This window comes from Ursus arctos, unplaced genomic scaffold (genome assembly GCF_023065955.2).
Source record: "Ursus arctos isolate Adak ecotype North America unplaced genomic scaffold, UrsArc2.0 scaffold_8, whole genome shotgun sequence".
NCBI lineage: Eukaryota > Metazoa > Chordata > Mammalia > Carnivora > Ursidae > Ursus > Ursus arctos.
The window spans coordinates 78,905,574-78,919,671 of record NW_026623100.1 but is presented as its reverse complement, the minus strand read 5'-3'; the positions used below and the strand labels follow the sequence as shown (position 1 = coordinate 78,919,671).

General features: G+C 50.1%; 1 protein-coding gene across 4 annotated transcripts in view; it reads left to right on the top strand.

Annotated features, from left to right (window-relative positions):
- ASAP2 (ArfGAP with SH3 domain, ankyrin repeat and PH domain 2) overlaps positions 1–13,660 on the top strand; it is a 167,876-nt gene extending 154,216 nt beyond the window's left edge. The window contains exons 23-28 of one of the 4 annotated variants that reach the window (XM_048222890.2): positions 1,796–1,930; positions 3,210–3,381; positions 8,002–8,051; positions 8,490–8,581; positions 9,031–9,153; positions 11,178–13,660. In XM_048222890.2, coding sequence (XP_048078847.1) covers positions 1,796–1,930; positions 3,210–3,381; positions 8,002–8,051; positions 8,490–8,581; positions 9,031–9,153; positions 11,178–11,252 — 647 coding nt within the window. In that variant the 3' untranslated portion in view covers positions 11,253–13,660. Of the gene's footprint in view, positions 1–1,795; positions 1,931–3,209; positions 3,382–8,001; positions 8,052–8,489; positions 8,582–9,030 lie in introns of all 4 variants that reach the window. The other 3 variants (XM_048222891.2, XM_057309394.1, XM_057309395.1) reach the window with 3 other exon arrangements.
- Positions 13,661–14,098: the final 438 nt, after the last annotated feature.

Genomic DNA, 14,098 nt, shown 5'->3' with positions numbered 1-14,098 from the left:
TCCTTGAAAGCATGTTCAGCAAGTGGCCAGCACAGCCCTGGGCTGGGGCTGCCAGCCATGGCCAGTGGCCTCCGGAGGGCATCCCATGAGAGGGAGGGACGGAGCCCCGCAGGGTGTGGTGTCCAGGCACCGTGGCTGCTGTGGGCTGCTGGTGGTCCAGAAATAAGTCCCAAATTGCAGTGGTGCAGTGTCTGCTCTCTGGGAAGGGGGTGAGTGAGGGTTGTGGCCTGGGTGGGGGAGCGAATACGGCAGCTGCCATCAGCTGGCCCTGTGCCTCCCCCCCCAACGTGGTCCTGCCCCCAGCACTCAGGGAGATCCCTTAGGGAGGCCCAGAAAAGGCTGACAGGCCTGTTGTCTAGGTCACTGAATCACATACCAGGAGTAAATCCCCAAGAGGAGAGCAGGTGCTGCCTAGGCAGGCCCCAGAATCAGCCTCCTCACCTCCCCCACAGAGCCCATGGCTGCTGCGTGCCCACCCCTCAGGCAGTGCCATCCCCGGACTCGATGGGGCAATTCCTGAGCAGGAGAGAAGCTGCAAGGCCAGGTCCCACGGCTGCCCTCCTCCCTGTCACCTCCTTGCACTGGCTGGGAAGGGTCCACGGTAGCCAACAGCAGCAGCTATGGTCAGGTCCTTGTGGGGCTTCTTGTTATCTCCCCAGCCTCCTTCCATATCCTGTGTACGCACAGGATATTAATTTCGTAAGGCTGGAGCTAAAATGATTTGGTCACCTCCACCCCATTAATGGCTTTTGCTGACTTGTGTGTCATGAGAGAAAAGTTTTTATTTTGCTCTGTTGGTCATGTAAAAGGAATAGAAAACTGTTCTTTTTTTTTTTGCTTTCCTAAAGTTTTAGAATGAGAAGAATTTGGGATATTTTTTTTAAGAAACTATTCTTGTAGTTAGCTTCATGTCCTCCTTTGATGGTATAGTTTGTCTTTCATCCCTGTAGGCCCTCGAACAGTCCCCTTGTTCTGGGTCTAGTCCACACCTGGCCCGCAGGGAGTCCCCACACAACACACAGCAAAGGGAGTCAGCATTGCCCTGGCCCGCGCCATGGCAGACATTGTCCACAGCAGAAATGCCCCGTGCAGGTGTGCCCGCAGTCCTCCCTAGGCCTGGCCACCTGTGTGGGCCCTGCACAGCCTCACACACTGGTCACCCCTGTGCATGGAGCTCTAGGGGGGCAGAGGAAGGACTGTGACCTAGGTGGTGCTGTCTCCCCAGTGTGTCAGCTGGGCCCTGGATGTCATGTGTGCTGACTTTTAGCCAGAAATGTTTGCAGGAGGTGGGGAGCCCTTCACCTGTCTCTGGTCTGCACCCTTCTCTGCTTGTGCTCTGAGAACAGGTGCTCCCCTGGGCCAGGCAGTGACCCGCACATAGCCACGGGCAGACTTAGTGAGCAGGGAGAGGCAAGTAGACGTTCTGCAACCTGAGCCCCGTGCTCAGGACGTGTCACTGTGGTTTTCATGTCCGTCCCCAAACAGTATTTATATTTGAGAAAGAAAATGAGTAAGACTGTGAAAACCAGCTGGTAATTTTCCCAGAAACATCATTGGTTCGGTGTGTCTAAGTCTCTATCGTCCAGATACCAGAGACAAGAATTTTTTAAAAATCAGGATTCTGTTTGTGGTCATAATGCTATTCTAGAAGGGTCATATTTACCATTTTCTGAGAGAGAGGATCAATAATGCAGTGTTCTGTTTCTGTTTTTGTTCTGTGCTTGTGCGTGCCTTCCTGTGCGTGTGCATGCGTGCGTGTGCATGTGCGTGCGTGTGCATGTGGGTGTGTGTGCAGTTCAGACAGCCTCCTCCGCTACCGCCCTGTGGAAGACAAACTCTGTAAGTGTGGACGGTGCAAGCAGGCAGCGATCTTCGTCAGATCCGCCAGCTGTCCATCCACCGCTGCCCCCTCTCCGCGTGACATCTACCAGTACGTTCGCTCCTTTTTCCTCTCTTGCCAATGGGCTCTTGGATCTGGATGGCTGGGGGGTGCTTTGGCAGCCACGTGGGGAGAGCTGCGAAGCCGCACGCCCGCAGGCAGACGCCGCCAGGAGCCCAGCCCTGTGTGTGCCCCCGCCAGCCCCTCCAGCCGCCCTCCCCAGCTGCAGATGCCTGTCTGTCCCGCACCCCGCATCCCGCCCCCCGCCCTGGGGGCTCACACACTCTCCTCCTCTGTCTTCCCGCGCACTTCAGCGACATTCCTTCCTTTCACGCACCAGCCCACGGCTTCATTTCCTCTGGCCGTTTGGTGGTTCTCAGTATTTGGGCCCAGTCATGTGGATGTGATCTGGTATGTGTTTTTCTTCAATGTCAACATGTGGGTGACAGGCCCAGGGCCTAGGGGAGGGGACGAGGGCAGAGGAATGGCCTTACTGGATCAGTGGGGCAAGCCCTGAGCCCGTGTCCTTCCTGCTGTGCGTGGGCTGTGGGAGGGAGGCGCTCCAGTCTCTCGGGGCTGGCTTTGAGAGCACAGTGCTGTCCCCAGGTTGTTCCTGCAGTTTTTAGCCTAAGAAGCGGCCCAGCCCCAGCTGCAGTAAGTACCACGTGTGCGTGCGCTGGGGGCACTGGAAGGCTCCTTGGGTGTCCCCGTCCTGTCCTGAGCAGGGCTGCCGCCTCAACAAGTATGGGGGATGAGGACACTGGATATGTGGGGGCACCACTAATGTTTGTCAGAGGGGGAGGCAGGGGAAGGAGCCAAGGGCTCCAGCGCCCTGTCTTACCAATGCTCTCACTTCTGGGGAAAGCACGTCACTTCTCTGAGCCTCAGCCTCTGATTCTGCAAATAAATAATAACCTCTTTGCCCTGGTCCCCTCACAGATTGTGGAGCCTTTACAGGGTGAGTTCTTTACAGGCTCTCTCAGACTGACCTGCTGGGAGCCTGAAGTGGGTGGGGCCCGTAGGTCCTCTGAGGACCCAGCCCCAGCCTCAGCCTCCTGCTGCTGTCTCTCCAGGTCTCAAGGTGGCTTCCCCACAGAGGAAGATGCTCACAGGCTCCTAGAAACATTTTAATCCTTGAGGCTTGGAAGGACTCCCTGTCAATACGGTTTTCTAAAAACCTACAGTGAAAGGAGGGTGTTTTCCCTTATGAAATTGCCATTAAAAAAAAAAAAAAAAAAAGGAAGCCCTGACCAGAAGAGCCTCTGGTGAGAAGGCTGGGGAAGTGACAAAGTCTGATCCTCTGTATCCCTCTCCTTTTCTCTTTCCACAGATCCCCTGGCTCCCACACCGCCCCCTCCAGTAGCAAAAACGCCCAGTGTGGTAGAAGCCTTGAGCCAGCAGAGCAAGCCGGCCCAGCCTGGGATCCCACTGAGCAAAGCCCCGCCCCCACCCCTGCCGCCCCAGCCGCCCAGCCGCCTCCCCCAGAAGAGGCCCACTCCCGGGTAACCGCCTGTCTTCAAGCCCCCCTCAGGGCCCGGCCACATGGCCCTCCTTGCCTCTTGCACTCAAGGAACTTGCAAGTGGCGATGGCCCCATTACTTCATCTGGAGAAATTTCCGTGCAAACATTTGAAATCTCCAGTGCTTCTACTGTATGACGTTTGAGTTCAGGTGTCACCTAACTACTCCTTCAGGGTCAAGTGTCTTAAAAATAACTTACCAAGAATTCTTAAACTGTAAAAATGTCATACAAATGTAATATCTTATACCCACATAATGAATTTAGACTTCTGTTTAGTACAGACACTGGGTTTTCGGGAATTGAGGTCAAGATGCTAGGGCTCTAGGTTCAATTTGTTGCTCACTCACAAGATTATCTTGCTTACATGCGTCCTCTGCAGTGTGGGGCGTATATTTCCCACAAACTAGGATGTTCTCCTGCATAGACATGATACAGCCAGCACAGTCAGAAAATTAACAAAGACACATTACTACCTTCCAGTCCTCAGACCCCATTCGAAGTTTGCCACTTGTCAGTTTAACATCCTTTACCAGAGAGGGATCCAGTTCATGGTCTCAAGCTGGATCCTGATAGTAGAAAACGGTTTCTTTTAGTGGCCATGATACTTAGAAGCCAAGATCTGAGTGCTTTGTGTGCTCACTGCTCTCGGAGGGTCACCACTCCGAGGCAGGCCCTCTGAGGGGTCAGAACCAGGGATACACACACGTATATGCATAGATGACCATGTAGATAAACATTTGTGAACACATTTATCTCTGTATTTCTATCCCATCTTCAAATCCATGAGTTTGCACTGTCTCCCATTTCAAACCATACCAAGACTTACTGACCTAAGCCACAACCATTTTATTATGCTCCCAGACGCTGTCTGTCAGGAATTTGGATCAGCATAGTGAGGATAGCTTGTCTTTTCTCCACAATATCTGGGGCCCTAACTGGAAAGTCTGAGAGGCTGGGGATGGTTCGACACAGAAAGCGACTCATAGGTGAAGGGCTCATACCCCTCTCCACTCCACGCATCTGGTGGTTGGTGCTGGCTGTCAGCTGGGGCTGTGCTGGAATACTTACCTGTACTTGGCCTCTCCATGTGGTGAGGGCTTCCTCGAATCGTGGTGGCTGGGCCCAAGCACGCATCCCAAGAAACAGGCACAGCCCTGGAGAATTCTGCCATGTGTCACTGATCAAACAGTGGCAGAACCCAGACCCAGACTTGAGGTGGGGACGGTGCAGGAGCACAGAATGGTTACAGACTCTAGATCTTGGGAAGAAATTTGGGGGCAGTGTTTTCAGAGCACCACAGGGTTCATTCTCATCATCTCTCTCTCTGTGCTCCTTACTCCCCTCTCAGTGGTGAGAAATCTGGCTCCCATCTCTGCCTCCACCTCTCCCTCTCCCTGCTGAGCTCTAGGGTCCCCCATGGAGGTCTTCTTCACCCTGCTGGGGGCTCTCTCACTGTCCCGCCAGGCAGCTGCCTGCCTTGTCCCCCTCAGGCACACCCCGACAGGCCTCCTGTCCCTGCTGAGGCTCTGACTCCCCAGGGTGGGTCTGTTTTCATCCATGCCACCAGGTAGATGATGGAGCCTTTCAGGATAGAAACTACATCTTTCAGTTCTGAGAAATTCTGTTGATTTTTTTTAATGCCTTAATTTCTGTTTTTTCTCTTCTTGCTTTTAATATGACTTGTATTATTCAGATATCAGACTCCCTTGGCCTTTCCTGTACATGTAGCATTTTTTCTCTCTTTATTCTGATAAGCTGACAGCTCTAACAGCCTCCCCCTGAATCAGTCTCAGTGGTTTAACATATGGCGGTTGACTTCTTACATGAAGTTGAGTGCCCATATTCTTGCTTGTACTGGAGCCCCAAGGGGTGAATGGGAGACCCAGACCCTTTCTACTTCTGAGGCCACCTTCTTTATCCCCTGCCAAGGGTTACTTCCTGGGGGTGGGTGGGGGCGTGGGTACCCGAAAGGGTGCCTCGGACCAGAGCCGGTGCCAGGGCTCCATCTGGAGGCCGGGGCTGGAAATGCAGCTCTGTACAGCCTAGGGGCCGGCACTCTGCCGCCTCCTAGCTTCCATTTCTGCATGGCTGGCTGGCTGGCTGGCTGGCTGGCTGGCTGGCTGGCTGGCTTTTTAAATCTACCTTCTGGGAGATTTTCTTCATTGTATCTTCCAGTTCTTTTACTGAGCTTTTCATGTCAGCTATCATATAATTTTCAAGTTAATAGTATTCTGTTTGTCTCATGGAATCATTTTCTCTCGTCTCAGATTGTTAATGATGGGTTTGGGGAGGTGTTTTTGTGTATGTTAGCTTTTGCTTTTCTGAATAATTTGTTTCTTCCATGTCCATTATCTTTGTTTTCACTTCTGTTATGTTAGAGGCTTTTTCCTAGAAATCTGGTGTTCCCTGCCCAAACGTTGCCACTTCAGCTGAGGCATTAAAACTGATCGCAGACTGTACCCTCATGCACAGAGCTGCCCGTGTGGGCTTGGCTGTGGGCGTCTCACTGGGCAGTTTCACTGGAGAGCTCTTTGGTCATTGGGGCCTTTTTTCTTGAACAGCTCAGGTTCCTTAGAGAACAGTCTTCGTCTCTTGCCTGAAGGGAACAGGTTTTCTAGGAGTTGAATATAGAAATAAAGTTAAGCTTTTACTTAGTCCCCCCCCCTTTTTTTAGAGAGGTGGGGAGAGGGGCAGAAGGGGAGAGAGAATCTCAAGCAGACTCCATGCTGAGGGCAGAGCCCAACACGGGGCTCAATCTCACGATCCTGAGATCATGACCTGAGCTGAAATCAAGAGTCAGACGCTTCACCAACTGAGCCACCCAGGTGCCTTTGGTCCCCCATTTTTTTAAGGATGCTCCCAAAAACCACACTGGTGTAGCCCCTAGTCCAGACACCCTCTATTCTGCCCTCTCCAAGAATAGAAACTTCTGGTCTTGAGTGGGTTGAGGGAGGGTAGTTGCTAGGCTACTCAGGGTTGGGCTGGGTATCTAGGGATTCAATAGCTCCTTGAGCAGATTTTGGGACGACCTTTGTGTTTATTGCCCTGCCTTACCCCGCTCCCCTCCAGGGGCTTATATGCCTTGGGGGCTCAGAGCACAGATGGGGGTCCTTCAGGGTTTCCTCACTGCGCAAGGGGTCCCCCTCCACAGGTGAGCTGGCATGGTTAGGATTCCTCCCTCCGGTGGCTGCTTCCAGAATGTTTCCTCTTCAGGTTCTCTTTGTACTTTTTTGGTTTAAGTTTTGTCTAATCTTTTTTCTTGGGAGAAAGTGGAAGTCAATGTATTTCAGTCTTCCTTTTTTTTTTTTTTTTCAGTTTTCCTTTTTTAACCAGAAGACTCTCAGAACTTTCTTAATGCTGCTTTGTGAGATCTCTTTCCAAAACATAATGTGCACATCCTTGCCTTCCTGTTCCAAGTGGCACGTCCGCGGTCTCCTCGGCTACTGAGTTACGCCGTAGGGAGGACGCTCTCACGTCTATGCTGAGTGGCCGCAGGCTGTGCTTCTCCTGGGTTCCTGCATCAGGGTCTGCGTCTTGCTTCAGCTTGCTCCCCTCTTCCCCTGTCGTAGCTGCAGACGGGCTGTTCTCTCAGACGCCAACTCCTGTGTTGAAGTTCTAGATGAGAACCCGCCGGTGTCAGGCGGCTCTGAGAACAGGGGCTGTTGGCTGCCAGTGCCCGGCGTTGGGCACGTCCTTGCTACGTGTGTGTCCTCTCTAGCACAGTCTTACCTGATTTTACCTGCTTCTTGGGATTCTTTTCTCTCCTCTCATGTGACCAAAGGGAGAGGTGGGGAAGCGGGCACGGTAGGTGATGCTAGGGTGTCTCCAACACCACTTTGGATGGGTGGGAGCATGTCCTCGCCGCCTGGTGGAGTTCTGTTGTGAAAGAATATGCTGGTGGGGCCTCTTTGTAAAGGAAGCATCCACCCTAATCTTACCCTGGGTCTACGTCTGGGTTTTTACACGTGTTCTCTTAGAGCAGGTGTCGGCAAACTACTCCCGCAGGCCTGATCAGCCCCATGACTCTTTGTGTGGCCCACAAGCTGAGATGGTTTTCAGGTTTTTAAATGGTTGAAGAAACCAAAAGAAGTCTCTCGTGCCACAGGACAATTATGTGAGAATTGGGTTCCGGTGCCCATAAATAAAGTGTCTGGGAGCACAGCCCCACTCATGGGTTTCTGTGTTCTCTGTGACTGCTCTCATGCTGTGGTGGCAGCACGAGATTTCATACCCAAAGCCTGGAATGTGTACCATCTGGCCCTTGAGAAAAAAGGTTTGCTGACTGGTGTCTTTGAGGATCAGGCCTTTCCTGTGGGCCTTTCATAGTTGGGGGTGACTGAAGGCAAAGGGGGGCAGCATGATAATTTCTGTCTTGACATCGATGGAAATCACATGGTAAGACCTGTCAGGTGGGTGGGGCCTTCACTTGTTAGGTCTTCTGAGTTTCTTGAAAATAGGCGTAAACTCAGTGCTGTTTTCTTCACCTTCGCTCTGAGCATAGATAACCATCTATGGTTTTTGGAAAGAGGGGGTGAGGTGGGGGCCAAGAACATGCCTGTGGGGCCTCAGGCATCAGTAAATCTACTTTCCCCTTCTTTTAGGGCTGACAAGTCGACCTCACTGATCAACAAAGGCCAGCCGAGAGGACCTGGTAATTCTTTCACTGGGGCCCAGGGTTTACTGCTGCGTCTGTGGGGGCAGCGTGGGAGAGGTTTCCAGCCCCAGCTGCGCCCCTGCCTTCCACGGAGCCTCTGCTGCTTCTGCTCCTGGGCTGCTCTGCACTGTGTCCTGCCTTCCTGTCCCCTTCGGGTGGGGGCCGGGCAGGGAGGCCTGGGCAGGGACCTGGAAAGCTGTGGAGGAACTGGCGGCATCTGTCCCGATCCGTGACACTCACGTGCCTTGCACACTGGACAGAGGCTGCATGGAAGTCACAGGTGCTTGGGCCTTTGAGGGACTTTTCCCTCCATAGATCCGGAAAGCTCTGGAAACCTGCCCTTCAGACGTGATGCTGTAGCAATTATATTAATTGTTTATAACTCATTGGTTATGCCTGAGGGCATATTGTGACTGATTCATTCTGGCCCTATAGGAGTGGATCTGTCTGGAACGGAAGCTCTGGGTCCTCTGTCCAACACCGCGGTCCTGCAGCCCCCAGCTCCCATGCCCAGGAAGTCCCAGACAGTAAGTGGAAGAGCCCCTCGTTTCCTGCGTCTTTGCTCAGGCCGGCAGTGAGCAGGAGTGTCTCCGAGGAAGCAGGTCTTTCCCTCTTCCCCTGCTGCGCGGATGGGCGGCCTCTTCCTGGATCTGGGCGGGACCCAGAGCTTTCCAGTCAGTGGGCTCAGCCCCCTCAGCACAGCTCCAGGACGGACCCCCACCTGCACCCCAGGCACCAGGCTGCCTTCCTCCTAGCTGTCTGCACTCAGCTGGGATGGCTTAGCTTTTCTCTGGGCCTCCTAGAAGTCCCCCAGCCCCTGAGTTACACTGACCTCCCCCATCTTGACACCTGTGGGCTCTTGGGCCTGTGGTCAGCCCCCTGGGACCAGTTAGAAACAAAGTGGCCCCCTTCTCTGCCCCAGGAGCCGATGCCTCCCTGCCACACTAACCTCTGACCCTTCCTCTTCTCGATACAGACCAAGTTAAAGCCCAAGCGGGTCAAAGCTCTCTATAACTGTGTGGCCGACAACCCAGACGAGCTGACGTTCTCCGAGGGGGATGTGATTATCGTGGACGGGGAGGAGGACCAAGAGTGGTGGGTGAGTCGGGGGGCCTGGGCCCAGGATGTGCCTGCAAGGGGCGGAGCTGAATCCTTGCCCACCTGGCCTCTGAGGCCTGCTCCCAGGTCAGACCCTCTGGCTGTGCATCCTCGGGACTGCTGGCCGTGCTGCCCCTCGGACGTCTCTTCCACGGAGACCCACTTCTGCGTGGGCCTCACTTATCCCCCCGGAGGGCTGGGATTCTCCCACATTAGGGTGCAGGCAACTTGGGCTGCGGTTTCCAGAGTGCACTTCAGGGTCTGAAGTGAGGCTTTGAGTTTAGAGGTGGTACTGTCGTCCCCCACATCACCAGTTTGATGGAGGGAGGCTTACAGAAAGCTGACCTAGGGGGCAGAGCCCCCAAGACTGCTGGTCCTGAAATGAGCCGTGACATCCAGCTGGGAGCTGCAATGGCATGAACGTGGTGTTTCACCGGGTGGCCCTAAGAATCCAGACTCAGCACTTAACAGACATGGTGACATTATGTCACTAAGCCTAGTCCCCTCGTCTATGAAAGGGAAGTCACCACAGCATCACAGGACAGATGATACAGAAGGCCCCCAATAAGAGGCTCTGTTAAAAATGAGGACAGCGGCCCTCGCGCGTGAGGCTGGCAGTGTTTGCCACACAGTAGACGCCAAGGGCCCAGCCCTGTAGGCCGAGCTCGGATGTTGCTCTGCTCTGTCCAGTGAGGTGGTGCCCCGGCAGAGGGAGCTTTGTGAGCTCCGGGCCCTGCAGTAGTGCTGCCAGTAGTGCTGCCTCTTCCCCTCCCGGCATTCGAGTGTCTGCTCGCCAGGGCTCCCTCTTCTGTCGGCCTTGCTACGCACAGCAGCCAGGTGGGGAAGGGGGCTGCTGCTCCTGGGGCGTCTGTTCCCTGAGCCCCTGCTGTGTGGCTGGCCTGCGCCCACAGCTTCCTCCATCCCCAACTGCCCCCGCGGCCCAAGAGCGGAAGCAGGTCTGGCTCTCACACTGGTGTCCAGCGCGGCCTGAGGGTGGGGCTCCAGGCTGGCGGTGGGCTCAGCCATCTGGAAAATACCTTTTTCAGTTTTTTGTTTCAAAAACTGGAAAATACAGAGAGGTATAAAGAAGAGAGTAAACGCTGCCCATAATCTCAGCAGCGCCCCCCCAGTCTAACCAATTGTATTACAGTGGTTTTCTTTCAGACTTTCACTTACCTATGTAGTTTACATTGTTGAGATCATACTTGGTGTATAACTCGGTGTATAACTTACATAATTTACCCAGAGTGAAAATCAATGCATCTTTTGAAGCTTCCATAAACGCTTGACTACATTTAAATAGAGCCAAGTCACACATTTGCCACTTTCTATGACTTTGCAACTCACCAACTTCTGCCACTCGGTTTCTTCATTAAAGAAAAAAAGAGGCAAGTGGGGGGCAGGAGTCAGACAGCTGTCCTGCCTCCCCCCGAGGACGCCAGGACCCTGGTGCGTATACTTCCGTGTAGACACCTGGCCTGCCTGCCCTAGCGCTCCCTGATGGTTGGCGGGCACCGCAGTTGACCCTTGAATGACGTGGGTGTGAGCTGCGTGGGTCCACTTACACAGGGTTGTTTTTTGATAAATGCAGGATAGCACTTAAGTGTATTTTTTCTTCCCTATGATTTTCTTCACATTTTCTTCTCTCTAGCTTACTTTACACAGTACATTTAATACATATAACTTCCAGAATATGTGTTAGCTTACAGCTCATGTTATCTGTAAGGCTTCTGGTCAACAGTAGGCTATTAGTAGTAAGATTTTGGGGAGTCAGAAGCTAGACGCAGATTTTCAGCTGCAGTGGGGTGGCAGTGGCACTTCAAACTTCCATATGTCCAAGGGTCAACTATATTTGAAGCATGAGTGAAAGAAAAAAGGGAAGATAGTTTAGATGTCTTACCCAAGTCATTCTTTCTCAAATGAAATTCTTCTGAACACATTTTTTTTCCAAATGCTATAGCATTGTCCTTCAAAGTTTCTAACATTTAGAATTTTTATAACCACCAAAACTTTTATTCATTTCAGATTGGCCACATTGACGGAGATCCTAGTCGCAAAGGAGCATTTCCCGTATCATTTGTGCACTTTATTGCTGACTGAATTGCTACTGAACAAAAACACTTCTTTTAACAGTTGTTATGTTCCCGTTTGTTATTGGTACCACAGCTCTTGCCAGATGACCAGTGTCATGAAATGTATTGTCCGGTAGCCCACTTTCTCTAACTCCGCCCTTCTGTTTTACAAACTCAAAGGCAACTTGTATGTATAAATGGTTTTTATAATTTGTGGTTTTCATAAAATACTGCCATACTTTTTATTAGGGAAAAACGGAATTTCCTAAAAGGTGAACTGAAAAGTTATTTTAACTCTACGTAATCAAGATCGTCAATCTACAGAATTAGCTGAACCTGAAAGTGCGTATTAGAAAGACTTTCTTCCAGCCTTTCCTTGGCCCACTTCTAGAGTCAGTGACCCTTTAGTGCAGTTTTCTAGGAAGTCAGTAAACTTGCTTTAGAAGTAACCCAGCCCTGGACTTTCTAGATAAAATGCTATCAGTTCACCTTTAAAGACTTTTTTTTTAAAAGACACATTTAAAGATTTCCTTCGAAATCCACCCAAGGTTTAGTTAAAGCAACTTGGAAATTTACATGTTAGCATTGTACTTTCCAGCCCTAATTTGTGAGGTTGCAACTCCCATTGTATTCTGCATGTGCGTGTAGCCTGTTGTGAACAATCCTACCTAGCAAAACTACCCATGGTTTATTACGGCATATGGTTATAGCGCTAATTCAGTTCCACGTTCTATAAACCTGCATTTCCTGAATTTGGTTTAAAACTAAGGATGATGGATTGCAAAAACAGTACTTTAAACTAGTCTATATGCTTTAGGTGTTTTGGAATTCGCCTTCTCGACCCTCCTCCGTCACCCAGCTAGAGCACTGTGGTGCAGACCCCACTGTTAACACACACTTGCTGTTCCCTGCTGAGTGTACCACTGCCTTCCCTTTCCGGCTCCCGGGAATGTTTACTCAATTTAGTGTCTTGTATTGATATACTATACCGACAGGAATGGTAGTTATACTGTCTTGAACTCGAATCTGTCCATTTGTTTGTAATCAAGAGCATATCCGAAATCTGTAGGTCCCAGGTAATAAAAGACTCCCGAACAGACATCCCAGTTTCACGACCAAGTCCATCACGTCATTCTTAAAACTGAAGCTACTGGGGGAGGGGGGATTAGGTTGTGTGTGATAAAATCAGAATTCATTAGTTTCACGAACTTGACTGTCATACCTCTATTTAGTAATAGTGAGCATAAGATTCATAATAGGAATATTGGACATTTTGGCACTCTTTCAGAATAAATAGGCCGATAATGCCCACTCGGATTTTTGCCAGAAGTGAAGGGATAAGCTTAGGTCTGGGCTTGGAAAGTGAGGCAGTGATGCTTTCATTGCATGGTGATGAAGGTACATTTGATTAGAGCAGCCCGTCTTTATTAGACAAGACTCTTCTAAGTGCAGAGCTTTTTTTTTTTTTTAATCGCATTGTACTTTTTGTTGCTATTATAAAGGAAAACAGAACAAACTGGAATGTTTTACGACGTTGTGTGGCAATTGCTTTTTAAAGCCTTTCAAAGTTCCGGGTAAAAATGTGTTAGATCTGTAAGTAAAGTTTTTTTTTTTTTTTTTTTAAAGCACTACATCTCTTTTCACTAATTGTTAATTTCTGTTGTTTGAACCCTTCATTTAGTTAATTCCCTCATAGATTTAAGAAAGTAAACAGATATTTTGCACAGTGCACTTCTTATGTATATTTTAACACAGTCCTCTTGCATCTGTGTCTTATAATCAGCCTTTTGACTACTTGGTGCCAGCTATCTAAGGAATTCAAGTTGATTCTCACCAACATTTCAACACCAGTCCCAAACTAATCTATCAGGTTCACTGGTACATAAATATCTAGGAAATATCTTTTCCAGTTGACAATTTGGTGGTGCTATTGTGCAGTAATTAATACTACTCTTGCCAGAGGAGAAATTATATTAACTTCCCTGCTAACATCCTTTCCTAGTTATTTGCTCTTTGCAAATTGAAAAACAACTGAGAGGAAGGAAAACATTGTAGATAACTATTTATATTTAAAGTTTACGTTTCATGAACTTAGCTGCAGGATTCTGGCATTTTGCATGCCATTTTCCGTCAGATCTGACTTCTAGGGATGAGGACTCCAACACGTGCGCAGACCCCCAGGTCCCGCGTGATCTGCTACGGGGCGGAGAGCGTAATGTGCGGCTTGGAATGTGATTTGAGATGTATGATACTCGATTCATTCACTTGATGACTTCAGTCTAGTTGCAGCGCAACTGTGTATATTGTATAACCTAAATCAATTCTTATTTTCGTTGTCCTCACCACAATGATTTATAATTAGAGCATGTTCAGTAAGTTGACTCCTCCTGTTAACTAGTCATTTGACTGGAAAAAAATAAAATACTTTTAAATGGACAGAGTGTTATTTTTAATGTTTTCATCCTTTAAGCACTGCATATTAAAATAGTCCTTTAGAAAAACCCACTAGCCTGACATGAGATGCTTTCTACACTATTTAACATGCGCGGTGATCGTTCTTCTCTGAACTCTGAGGTAAATACTTTGGTTTACTAGCATGCCATCCTGACATACACTTTTTTTTTTAACACTTTATTTATTTATTTATTTGACAAAGATAGAGCCAGAAAGCACATGAAGCGGGGGAATGGCAGAGGGAGAGGGAGCAGCAGACTCCCTGCTGAGCGGGGAGCCCGACGCGGGGCTCGATCCCAAGATCCTGGGATCATGACCTGAACTGAAGGCAGTCGCTTCACCAACTGAGCCACCCATGCGCCCCGTGACGTATACTTTTAAAGCCTTACTTTTAGTGACCTGAGTTGGCAGCGTTGCTGT